The following is a 12,619-nucleotide window of genomic DNA, read 5'->3' as shown; positions in this document are numbered from 1 at the left end:
AAAGAGTCAGACACGACTGAGCACAGATGCAATAATAGATAAAACCTGTGTTCTGATTAATATGGTGGATTACACTGATTGATTTTCAAATGTTAAACTAGTCTTACATTCCTGAGATAAACCCTATTTGGACATAATGGATTGTAATTTACATATATAAATATCTGGACTTGCTAGGATTTTAAGGATTTTTGCATCTGTGTTCACAAGGGATATTGAGCTGTAATTTTTTGTTAAGTTATTGTCAGGTTTTGATGCCAGGGTTTTACTGGTCTAACGAAACTAGTTAGGAAGTTCTCTCCTCCATTTTCTGAAAGAGCTTCTGTGAAACTGACATTATTTCATCCTTAAATGTTTAATAGAATTCACCTGGGAAACCACTGGGGGCCTTTAGTTTCCTCTGTGGGAAGCTTTTCATAATGAATTTCACTTGTTCAGTAGATAACACAGCTATGGCAGGCAGCTTCTAAAATGGTTCCTGTAGCAGAAAATAATCTGTCTCTCAGCTCTCAATTCACTCTTCTTGCTTTTTAAGAATGGACAGAATTCCTTTACGCATCTCTCCTTTGCAGTGAGCGCAATAAACTTTTCAGTAGTGGGCACTGGAGGAGGAGGGGCTGTGGTCAGTGGTACGGCCAGAAGGACATCCAGTGGAGTTCTTCCCCAGACATGGGCCCAGCACATGTTATCCTGCAACCTCCCTCTGGTCTAGCACTAAGAGAGCGTGCAGCCCTCTCAACAGGGAAGTCAGTGCCCTGAAGGGCTCCTGCCTGCATTGGCAGCCAAAGGCTTCCTGTCTGCACTGGTGCCAGTTTTCCTCTGCAGGCTCGCTTGCAGTCCAGAACCTTGCTTTTTGCTTGCCAGGAACCAATCCCAGGCTGGGCAAACCAGCAAACTTCTCTTCTGCCCAGTGGGCTGAACTTCACGGACTCCAATGAGGTCTGCCCCCCAGTCTTCAAAAGAGATCCCCTTTCCAAGTTTGTCCTTCATTTTTTCCGCCAATGCATGCTCACCCTGTTTTATTCTTAAAAAAAAAAAAAAAAAACAAACTGGGACTTCCCTGGTGGTCCAGTGGCTAAGACTCCATGCTCCCAATGCAGGGGACCTGGGATTAATCCCTGGCCAGGGAACCAGATCCCACATGCTGGAACTAACAGTTTGCATGCCACCCCGAAGATTGAAGATACCATGTGTCACAACTAAGAGCCAGTGCAACCAAATACATGAATAAACATTTTTTAAAAATCTATTTGGAAAACCTAAGTAAGATTAAACTAGGAGGACAAGTTTGTCCTTCCTTAGCTACTCTCCCTAAGCCATAAGTTACCATATGGAATTTTCGTTAATATTATAGTCACTCACTGACTAAATTGTAATAATTCTTTTGTATCATACAGCCCCTCTATGGTTTTTACCTCCTGATGGGAGTAGAGAAGTCATCAGGTCCGGTGCACACAGAGGTGAGGGGATCACACCAGAATATGATTACCAGAAGATATGGGTCTTTGGGAGCTGTATCAGTCCCTGAGTGTGGTCTGGACCATGATTTGTTTCTAAGGAATAATGACAAAACTGATGGGATGTTGCTAAGATTCAGTTCAGTTCAGTTCAGTCGTGTCCTTGCAACCCCATGGATTGCAGCACGCCAGGCTTCCCTGTCCATCACCAACTCCCAGAGCTTGCTCAAACTCACATCCATCAAGTCAGTGATGCCATACAACCATCTCATCTTCTGTCGTCCCCTTCTCGTCCTGCCTTCAGTCTTTCCCAGCATCAGGGTCTTTTCTAAGGAGTCAGTTCTTTGCATCAGGTGGCCAAAGTATTGGAACTTAAGCTTCCGCATCAGTCCTTCCAATGAATATTCAGGTCTGATTTCCTTTAGGATGGACTGGGTTGATCTCCTTGAAGTCCAAGGGACTCTCAAGAGTCTTCTCCAACACCACAGAGTTCAAAAGCATCAATTCTTCGGCACTTAGCTTTCTTTATAGTCCAACTCTCACTGCCATACATGACTACTGGAAAAACCATAGCTTTGAGTAGAGAGACCTTTAATCTCTCTGCTTTTTAATATGCTGTCTAGGTTGGTCATAGCTTTTCTTCCAAGGAGCAAGCGTCTTTTAACTTCACAGCTGCAGTCACCATCTGCAATGATTTTGGAGCCCAAGAAAATAGTCTTTCACTGTTTTCTGTTGTTTCCCCATCTATTTCCATGAAGTGATGGGACAGACGCCATGATCTTAGTTTTTTGAATGTTGAGTTTTTAAGGCAACTTTTTCACTCTCCTCTTTCACTTTCATTAAGAGGCTCTTCAGTGGCTCAGACGGTAAAGGGTCTACCTACAATGCAGGAGACCCAGGTTCGATCCCCGGGTTGGGAAGATCCTCTGGAGAAGGAAATGGCAATCCACTCCAGTACTCTTGCCTGGAAAATCCCATGGACAGAGGAGCGTAGTAGGCTACAGTACAGGGGGTCACAGAGAGTCGGACACGACTGAGTGACTTCACCTTCACTTTCACTTTAGTTCTTCTTTGCTTTCTGCCATAACGGTGGTGGCCATCTGCGTATCTGAGGTTATTGCTGTTTCTCCCGGCAATCTTGATTCCAGTTTGTGCTTCATCCAGCCTGGCATTTTGCATAATGTACTCTGCATATAAGTTAAATAAGCTTCCATGATTAGGTTATAAAAGACTGTGACCCCGCTGCTCCTTCCAAAATATTTGGAATAATGCTCCCATTCATTATTAGCCTATGAAATTACACAGCCCATAAAAACTAACCATGCCTTATTTCGAGGCCTCTTGCCCTTCTAAGATGGCCCACACTGTCTGTGGAGTGTGTTTCTCTCTAAATAAATCCACTTCTTACCTATCAAAAAAAAAATTGTGACTCTTTATAGCTCACGCCACCTGGCCCCACCCCCTACTTATTCTGGGCTCTTTTGGTCTGCTGAGCCAAGCTACCATTTGATTGTCATCTCCCCTACAGAGAGGCTCAAGAGGCAGAAAACTGAGGGCAAGCTTCAGCCAATCAAAAGCTGAGGCCTCATTCCAACATTCAGGAGGAACTGAACCCTACCAACAATAAGCGGAGGGAGCTTGGAAGCAGACCCTTGATCGGGCGAGTCGTGAGATGACTACAGAGCCAGTTAAGACCTAGACTGCAACACCGAATTTGTGAGAGAGATCCAGAGCAGGGTACTCCTCTAAGTTACATGCAGACTCCTGACCTACAGAAACTATGAAATAATGTTGTGTTAAGCCACTAAATTTGAGGATGCTCTTATTATAAATAGGTAACTAATAAAAGAGTTATTCCAGTTTTCTTTTTTCATCCTGTATCTGTTTTGGTAAATCGTATTTTGCAGGAATTTGTCCATTTTTAAGTTAAAACCATATAGTTTAATTTATTCATTTCCTTCAGAAGTAGACCAAGTACACTAATCTACTTGGTCAAGAAATACTTCAGAAACAGAAAAAAAAAAAAAATTTCCACACAAAGACATGTACACAAATGTTCATAGCAGCTTTATTTGTAATAGTGAGAAAATCACTCAAATGCTCTCCAATGGGTGAATGTTTAAACAAAATGTGGTATGTCCATACCATGGTATACTTACTCAGCCATAAAAAGAATTACTAAGACATGCAACAATTTGGATGGTTCTCAGGGGAATCAGGCTGCATGAACAAAGCCAATCTCCAGAGGGTATATTCTGCATAATTTCACTTATATATATAAAGGGATAGGTAACATGAGGGACCACTGAGATGACAGAACAATTTTTTTTCAGTTCTGTTATCAAGAACTGTGGTGGGTCCACAGACCTACATGTGATAAAACTGAATAGAACTACACACACACACACACACACACACAAAATGAATGCATGTGAAAGCTGGTGAAATCTGAAAAAGTCCCGTAGGTTGTGACTAATATCAATTTCCTGGTTTTGGTATAGTCTAATTACATAAGAGACTACCACTGGGGGAACTGTATGAAGAGTACCTGGGTACTCTATCATTTTTTGCAAATTCCTGTGAATCTATAATTATTTCAGGATATCAAGTTTAGAAACAAACTAGCAAAAAACTTCAGTTGATCTCATCCAGTCTCTTAGGTTAAAATATCTGTTTTAAATAGCACTCTGACCCTCACCCCCATTACTCTTCATATCATTTTCAGTGAGGTTGACTTTTAAGCAAAGACCTGAAGAAAGCGAGAGATCTAGTGAAGATTCTGACAGGCGTCGGGAAAGCCTTCTAACCTGAGAGGACAGCATGGGTAAAGGCCCTATGATGGGAGCAGGCCTGGATGGCCTGCTGAAGAAATCAGTAACCAAAGTGGCTGGAGCACAGTGAGTAAGATATCAAAAAAAAGGCTCTGGCTTTCACCCTGAGATGAGCAGCATTTGGAGGGTTTTAGGCACAAGAGTGAAGAGATCAAGCTGACATTTTAACTGATTTCTCTAGCTGTTGCGGGAAGAACAAACTAAAGGGAGGCAAGGAGGAAAACAGGAGGCTGTCACAGTCCAGGTGAGTGATAACTGTGACTTGGACCTCTGTGGTGAGAAGTGGTCAAATTCTGGGTATCTGTTTTGGAGGCAGGGCTGACAGGCTTTGCTGCTGGACTAGGAAGAGTAGTCAAGGGAGAAATAACTGAAACGGGGAAGACTTGGAGGTACAGTTTGGGAGTTTCAGATTTGGACATGTTAATATATCTGAGATATTTACTAGAGATCTAGTTAAGATGTTCGGCAGATGGCCCTATCTAAAACTGTTCACAGTACTTAAACTATAATGTAAGTTTCATGAAGTAAGGGACGAATTCAATCCTGTATCCCTAATGCCCAGTTTTTAGAAGATTCTCAAAAATGTATTTGTTGCATGAGTCTATCTGTAAACTACCTGAGCCTGAACACTTGATGATGGATATTTATCAAATGCACTTGGGCTAAGACAGGCTCCAAACCCATTTCATTCATGATGGCAGTGGTTCCCAACCGTTCTGCACATTGGCAACACCTGGGGAGCTTCAAAAGTAGCAGTGCCTTGATCCCACCTCCTCAGACTGTTTTAATTGGTCTGGGGTGTGTTCTGAGCTTTGGGATTTATTTAAAGACGCCCAGGTGACTGCAATATACAGGTAAATTTGGAACCACTGCACTATGGACTTCTCAATCATAAAAAAAAAAAAAAAGTCTTTCTTAAACTGCATGATAATTACTTCAATAGGTGTTAATTATAAAGAAAATAAAATCTTCTTAGGATTTCATTTCCTTCACTAAGTTTCCTCTCCTTTCCGCTCCTTTGAGTCAACTATCCATGGTTCTTCCCCTTCTTCCTGACTCAGGGCTTATACAAAATCACCTATTTCACAAATATTGATGTTTTCAGCAATAAGGTCTGGGATTCTAAGCCAGATTTAATCCATGATAACGTGGAGATGTTTTCCTTTTCAAATCCATCTCTTTTCCTCCATCCTTGCTTAGGCCATGCTCTAAACCCTTCTTACCTAGACTGTTGACTTGTTTCCCTGCTGGTCAATCTCCAGCTTCACCTAACACTACTGCCAAAGTGATCTAAAACCTCAAATCGATCAGATCATCAGACTCCCTAACAGTCTCTTTAGTATTCAGTGTCCTTCACAGAGGTCCCCAATTACCTCATCGAGCTATGTGACCATGGGCAAATTCTCTAAGGTCTCTGCCTCAGTTTTCTCATCCGTAAAATGGTGAAAATAATGGTCCTAGATGATATTATACCTATAGCACTTAGAACTGTGTCTGGAACATATTAAGTGCTCCAAGAGTTGGTTAAGCTATTCCTCAAACATTCCTTCCACTGTTTAACACTTATGGTTGAAATAGGTGCCAACCATCACCACCTCTGGAAGGTAGAATAAGACTTGAATCAGAATTCTGACTCCATTGCTTTCTAGTTTTAAGGTCTTGGGCAAGTTTCTTAACATCTCAAATATAAAACAGGGCTCATAATATTTAAGTGATGGACTATTAGGATACAGAGTGGGTTGGTGTGAAGATAGAGTAGGTACTTGGGTGTTTTCTCCCATTTAGGTCTGGATGGTGAAATATTATTCAGCCTGTGAAGTCTAGCCTGAGGTAATTTTGCAAAGAAGCAATTCCTCTGGCTCACTATCACTACCATTCACCCCATCATTTCCCTTCTGGAGTCTCCATATCCCTTATACTAGAAAATAGCTCACTGAGCTGGTTATTCAGATTTGTTTTTCCCATGTTCCAGGCTGAGAGCTTCAAGAGAAAGGGCTAGTTTGTTTCACTGACGTTCAACCTCACTGATCAGCACAGACAGGGAGTTAAAATTCATCAGTTGAGTCAATGAGTAAAACTATTCAAGGCCCAGTAAAAATGGTGTCTAGATCCACTGAGGCCATTCTCTGTTACATTCTGAGATTCCCCTGGACAGTCTTCAAACTTCTTTAGTATACTACTTCAGATTCATTATTTGTGTATTTAGTCTATTTTCTCTATTAGATTGTGAACTGCTGGCATTATCTATGTCCTCATCTTCCATACAGAAAATACTCTACACTGAATGAATAAAGTGACTGATCGAATTAAGGAGTATTTCAACCTCCCTGGCCTAATCTACTTCTTTCAGATCCTTACCAGTGATGAATGCATGAGGCAGGTGATTATTTAAATCTCAAAGAGCATCCTGGTAGCTTGGTGAAACCAAAAAATTTGCCAACGAAGTCAAGATAACTAAAATGCACTATAAACTTAATATTGACACTAAACAACTTTTAAGGTGGACAAATAATTTTATTTTGTGCATGCAAATACATGTCAAGTACTGCAAACTTGTTCCATCAATTTTCTCTCAAACACTGGAAATCATGATGCTCTATTCTGTGAACAGCCAAAGCTAATATCTCTTCACTTCAGTGCTACAGCAAAAACACACAGAATTCACTCTTTGCTATTCACTATCATCACAACCCTCATTGTTCCATCTCTGCCCTCCCCCCATATACAGGCCTTATGAATCCTAGCCTTCCCCTGTTTAATCCTATTTCTATAGCACAAAGGGAAACATTACAATTTGGAAAATTCAAATTGAAATAAATGGAATAGAATTTATTCCCATATATATTCCCCATTTCATTGTACAGAATTATTTTAAATTATAGTTTTAAATAGAAGCTGAGTATATGCCTTAAAAATGAGCATTAAATCCATCTTAGAGATGGTGCCTGCTTTTTACATGATGGGTGTACACCATCTTTTAATTTCATTTACATTTCAATCGAACAATAGATTTGCAAAGAAAATGTCTAATACAGACGTAAAAATATTCACACTAGAGCTTCACAATCGGTTGTACAATTGACAAACAGGCCTCTTTTCCCAAACTTTCCAGCTAAGCAAATTTATAAAATGTAATCAATGCAACAAGAAAAAACATTTCTCTTTCACTTCCAGGGAAAAGAATATGCAATAAACAGTATAAATGCAGACAGCAGTTGCTGCAAGCTAACCACGATACTCCCAAGTGGCTGTACAGTGGATATGTGCAGTACAAATAAAAGCCACATGTGTTGTATCACAACTACAGTATAATTGTTTGCCCAGCTAAGAGAATGCATGCACTTCCATGCCTTGGGTTATAAAGTGAGGCCTAATTCTTGACAGATTGATGGAATATATGCAAATGACCTTGGCTTTTGGCAGTACTAAGTGCAGCCAGTGTCTGTGTTCCACTGGTTTAAGGAGATTTAAAATTTTTTTATTAAAAAAAAGAAAAAAACTGCCAATTTCAGACTTCGGGGAATAACTGCTCTTGGAGTAAAAATAGGACTCCACTCAAATGTGGGCTGTTCTGATTGGTGGCCTTGACTCCTTGTATTCCCTTGCCAGCAAAGGGATACAAAGAAACCGCTAGTATAAAGGAATGACTAGCAAATTTATTCAATTTATTCCGAAGATGAGATACTCCTTGAGCATGTGCGTTTGTGTTCTGCTTGCAGAAGGGGTTCTTATGTAGGAGTTACAGCAAGTGATCCCAACAACACTCTTCATTCACTAAGACACAAGGAAATTTCTTCCAGAAAAGCAATACACAGTTGCAAATGCAACTTTCCCCTTGAATGATTAGTCACCAATACTAGTGACAGTCTGCTCAGAAAATGAATCTAGCAACTAGGGAAGAAATATTCAGATTGAAAGCTGAAATCACATGCTCAATCTGATCATTACAAACTCCACGCCTGTTAACAAGACAACATGGGCTTTAACATCTAAAATGTACAAGCAAGCTAGACGGTTTTTAAAACAAATTTTCAAATGTTTAAATGATCCCATTTTAAATTCCTACAAATTACTGTGCATCCTGTAATTTTCTCAAAGCAACATGCAAAACTGAGATGTGCGTTATAAACTTAGAATCAACTTGAAATTTGAGTTGAAAGTGACCAGATCCACACAAATAGAAAATTTCATTTCTAGTATAGGAGGTTTTGTTTATTATTCTGAGAGTAAATAGCTACTAGGAAAAGTATCAGTGCTACTGACCCACCGAAGTACCTCCTCTTGAAAATTACGATGCACAACTTTCACGCATGACGCTAGTTTATTAGATGGTATTGAAAGTCATGGCAGAAAAGCAAAGGAATCTGCTTTGTTCAGGTACCAACTAGACAAAATACTTCAGTAACGTTCTCAGGATTAATGAGGTGAGATGGGACTATAAGGAAAGAACTACTGATGCTACATCACAGTATCTGAATGAGGCACATGAACTTCAGAATGTGACTCAGAAGTTTTAAAAAACACAAAAAGTCAAAACAAAACAAAAAAACCCCCACCGTTTTCCCACTTTCCAGACCTCAGGCTACTTTTTCCTAATTAGACCACATACCACATATGCAGTTTAGTTGACATTACAAACTTCCTCTCCTATTGCTTTCTATCTTTTGATTTCAAATATATGTACATCATAAACATGCTGGTAAAAGGGTCAAATGTCAGGGAATATCCCCAATATAAAAGTCATACTCTAGGTCTGATTTGCGATTTTTTCCTCTATGATACCATTAGGTACCTTTCAGAAGAAGGATCAGATAAACTGCTCTTTCTTCTCAAGTGGCAGAGAACCAATGTCTTTACTACACATTTACTTCACGCCATGAGAAACAGAAGATGGTCACTAAAGGATGCAATACAGAATCATCCCTACACAGAAACCGTTCCTATGCTGCTAGTGAGGAAGAGAGCAAGTTTTTAAGAACAGGGAATTACTGTTTTATGGGATCACCTGCTGCAAGACAAGCATTATTTTAATATAAGTGTTCTGAGACATACCAATAAAGTTGGCAGGTATATACATACACTGATGCAAATGTAATTTCACTGGACAAGTAGGCAAACACCTAAGCAGTTTATCCCAACCCCCTCCAGCAGAGCACAACCAAGTTTCAAAACTTCAATTTTAAAATTAAAAAGATAAGGTTAAATACACAAGATCAATTTATGTAGTATATATTCACCCTCAGAACGTGCTGAAGATGTTTTGCGTAGTTCTGTTGCACAGAGGGTTCTTTCCCTGAGGGCACATAAGGAGCTCTCAAACTGTTAATAGGTCTCTATTTTGTAACAAAATAGCAATTTTAAAATCTTAAAAAAAAATACATTACCTTCAACATGGAAGATCTCACTATTTAAATATCCATGAAATAGACATACTGGTTTGCATATCCTTTTTGGAAATACAAACAGCAAATAAAGTACATTGGAAGCATTTCAAATGTAATAAGCGCATATTTTATAGAAAGGTTCTGATATAAATTATATAACAATCACGTTCCTGTAATATCCTAGGCTAATTCATAATGTCGGAAATAAGTTAATGTAACATGGTTTAAAACTCTTGTTCCTATTCATTTCAGGTTACAGAGTGAAATAAATAAAATGTCTTTGTAGGGACAGGGGCACTGGCCATGGCAAAAAGGTACAGTACTAACCAAAGGAAACTAAGTCAAGGCTACTGTGCTGTTATGCTACAAACAAACACCTTCATACATCTGAGTATTAAATAAATGTGTAAGATCTTCCATACTGACACCAGAATATCAAAACTACCCCTTTGTTTCTCAGGTATATTTACAACTTATCAGTCACCTTATGAGCATGTTCATTAAGACAGGTATCAAACACCAGTATTTACTCATTCTGATCAAGAAATTTCAGGGAAATGTCAACCCTCCCGCCCCTGGAAATGTGCACAAAACTTTTTATCAAAATCTTATCTGATACAATGCTGTGGTTTTGTAAAACAACTAAATAGCTCAGACGACCAATAACATGATCCTGTTTAAGCATCTTGCTAGCAGGAAAAGCCCTTACATACAGTACACCTGGTGAAAGATCAGCTTGGCTTAAAATATTCCAGTACAATTTTCAGAGTAAACAACTTCACAGAAGTTAATTAAAAAATAATAATAAAAGTCAAACTAATCTTAAAGAAATAAGAGGGGGAAAAACAAAGACACAAACTATAGGTAAGATCACCAGGAAGGAATGCCCAGCTTTTGTTTTCAAATGTTGACTGAAATTTAAGTTTCAGTAAAATATCTCCCACAGATCTGGAGCACAGCTGGTTGAACATACTGCATACTTTCAGATGCCAAGTCAAAACACTTTTCAGTCACATTTTAGCAGGGCAGCAATCATTCATGTTTTAAGTATGAATAAAGGTTAGCCAATATTCTATTATTACATGGTTCATAGTCTTATCAACCTAACAGAAAACAAGGAAAATTAAACCCCAACATGAAGTAACAATAAACAATAGTTAACCAAGATAATGCAATGAACATCAAAATTAATTAAATTAAAAACCCAGCAATAACCATCTTGTTAGTCAGTGCAAACGCTACATACAGGGTTTTCTCAAAAAAGCTGAAAGCACCTGATTCTTTTGCCAAGTCATCAGATTCAATAATGTACAGGCTTAAATCTGCATTTTAAAAAACTGCCATTACATTAGTGCATAATTTATCAAAATTGTAAAAACGATTCTGCATAACTTAGGAGAATTTAATATCTAGTACATCAGCTGAAAGACTTAGGCACTTGGTTATATATTTAATTACTTACTTCAACAAGTAGCCTGTGTATAAATATTAACAAAGCAGAAACTATTCTTGAAAAATGGAAAATTGAAAAAAAAGTTAAATGCTACAGATAAAAGCACTGCACCACACTCCTACATATAATGCAGTAAAGAAAGCTAGTATATAACCCTGTAAAATTCTATGGTAAGAACGTCTAACTCCACTCTTCAAAATTTAAAAAAAAAAAAGAGGAAAAAAAATCCATGCAAAGTCCCATGAAAAAGATAAATAAAGCAGCTGGAATGAGATGGAAATTTCTCTCAGTGAAACATAAAATAGAAATAAATAAGTTAATTAAGTCTACTTTCACTAGATGTATCATTGTAGGATCCTGCTAGTTTAATAACTGAGTTGTTAATTTTCTATAGAAGCCATTTAAAATAGGAAATGGCTCAGTTACTGCACCGGATTGCTACAAACTCATAAAAAGCTGCTTGAAGCTTAAGTTAAATGTCCAAATTCCAATCACTTCTGGAAAGTGAACGTGTTACCCTAGTAAAGTAAATTTTCTTTTTTTTCATAATGCTAATGCAAGAGGGCTTAAAGTATCAAAGAGTCCACAGGAAATGGATGCCCCCAGTAATATCTTTTTTTTAAAAAAAATATACATTATATAATATATATTATATATATAAAAAGCTAGTGTAAATGCTTCCATGGTATGGTCACAAATTTGAAAGATGAACCTCCTTTCAGCTATTAACCATCTTCCCATTTGCAACAGATTTTAAAAAGTCGTTTTTATCTTCAGACATAACATGAGTTTTCAGAATGAGGTTGCCAACACTGACAGATGTGGTGATGGGTAGGCCACTCGCATTGCTGATGGACACTGGGAGTGGCTGGCTAAAGCAAGAAGTTACCGGCAGAATTGTTTTTTGCTCTTCCCTGCAAGAAAATAAATGACATTGAAAACAAATTGGCTTCAAGTGAAAACTTTTAAGAGTAACCATGCATGCTGAATAAAAGCTATAACACACTTTAATAAGAGCCCCTAGAAACAGCATGTCTTTTTCACTAAAACGTATCAGAGGTCACTAAAAAAAAAAATCCCATTTTTGAAAAATTATAATAAAAAAATAGAAGACTGGTTCATTTAAGGCCAACAAACTCAAGTTCAAGATAAACCCTTATTTTTGGCAGTAATTATACTAAAGATCGAGAATATCCTAACATGACTTTTAAAAAGGGAAACCCTTTATTTAGGTTTTAATTCTGCATTTTGTAGTTTTGATGCTTGCCTATCAGACAGAGAAAGTAAAATCTGATTGTTGTTCAGTCGCTAAGTCATGTCTGACTCTTTGTGACCCCAAGAGCGGCAGCATGCCAGGCCTCCCTGTCCTTCACTATCACCCTGAGTTTGCTCAAACTCATGTCCAGAGTCAGTGATGACATCCAACTATCTCATCCTCCTGATGCGCAAGTATAAAAATAAACATTGATCCCAATAAAAAGCAAGTTTCAGGCT

At 38.4% G+C, this 12,619-nt stretch overlaps 1 protein-coding gene and 1 long non-coding RNA gene across 4 annotated transcripts in view; one reads left to right on the top strand and one right to left on the bottom strand.

Moving 5' to 3' along the window:
* Positions 1–4,059: 4,059 nt before the first annotated feature.
* Positions 4,060–8,503, top strand: LOC132659380 (uncharacterized). Its single transcript, XR_009599744.1, has 2 exons — positions 4,060–4,354; positions 4,470–8,503. It is a non-coding gene; the product is annotated as an uncharacterized LOC132659380 (long non-coding RNA).
* Positions 6,782–12,619, bottom strand: part of RC3H2 (ring finger and CCCH-type domains 2) — a 53,217-nt gene continuing 47,379 nt past the window's right edge. For all 3 annotated transcript variants that reach the window (XM_027966467.2, XM_027966469.2, XM_027966468.2), the window contains one exon: positions 6,782–12,039. In XM_027966467.2, coding sequence (XP_027822268.1) covers positions 11,844–12,039 — 196 coding nt within the window. In that variant the 3' untranslated portion in view covers positions 6,782–11,843. The remainder of the gene's footprint in view (positions 12,040–12,619) is intronic.

This window comes from Ovis aries, chromosome 3 (genome assembly GCF_016772045.2).
Source record: "Ovis aries strain OAR_USU_Benz2616 breed Rambouillet chromosome 3, ARS-UI_Ramb_v3.0, whole genome shotgun sequence".
Taxonomy (NCBI): Eukaryota; Metazoa; Chordata; class Mammalia; order Artiodactyla; family Bovidae; genus Ovis; species Ovis aries.
Note: the sequence above shows the minus strand (reverse complement) of the source record. Positions and strands in the feature narration are given on the sequence as shown.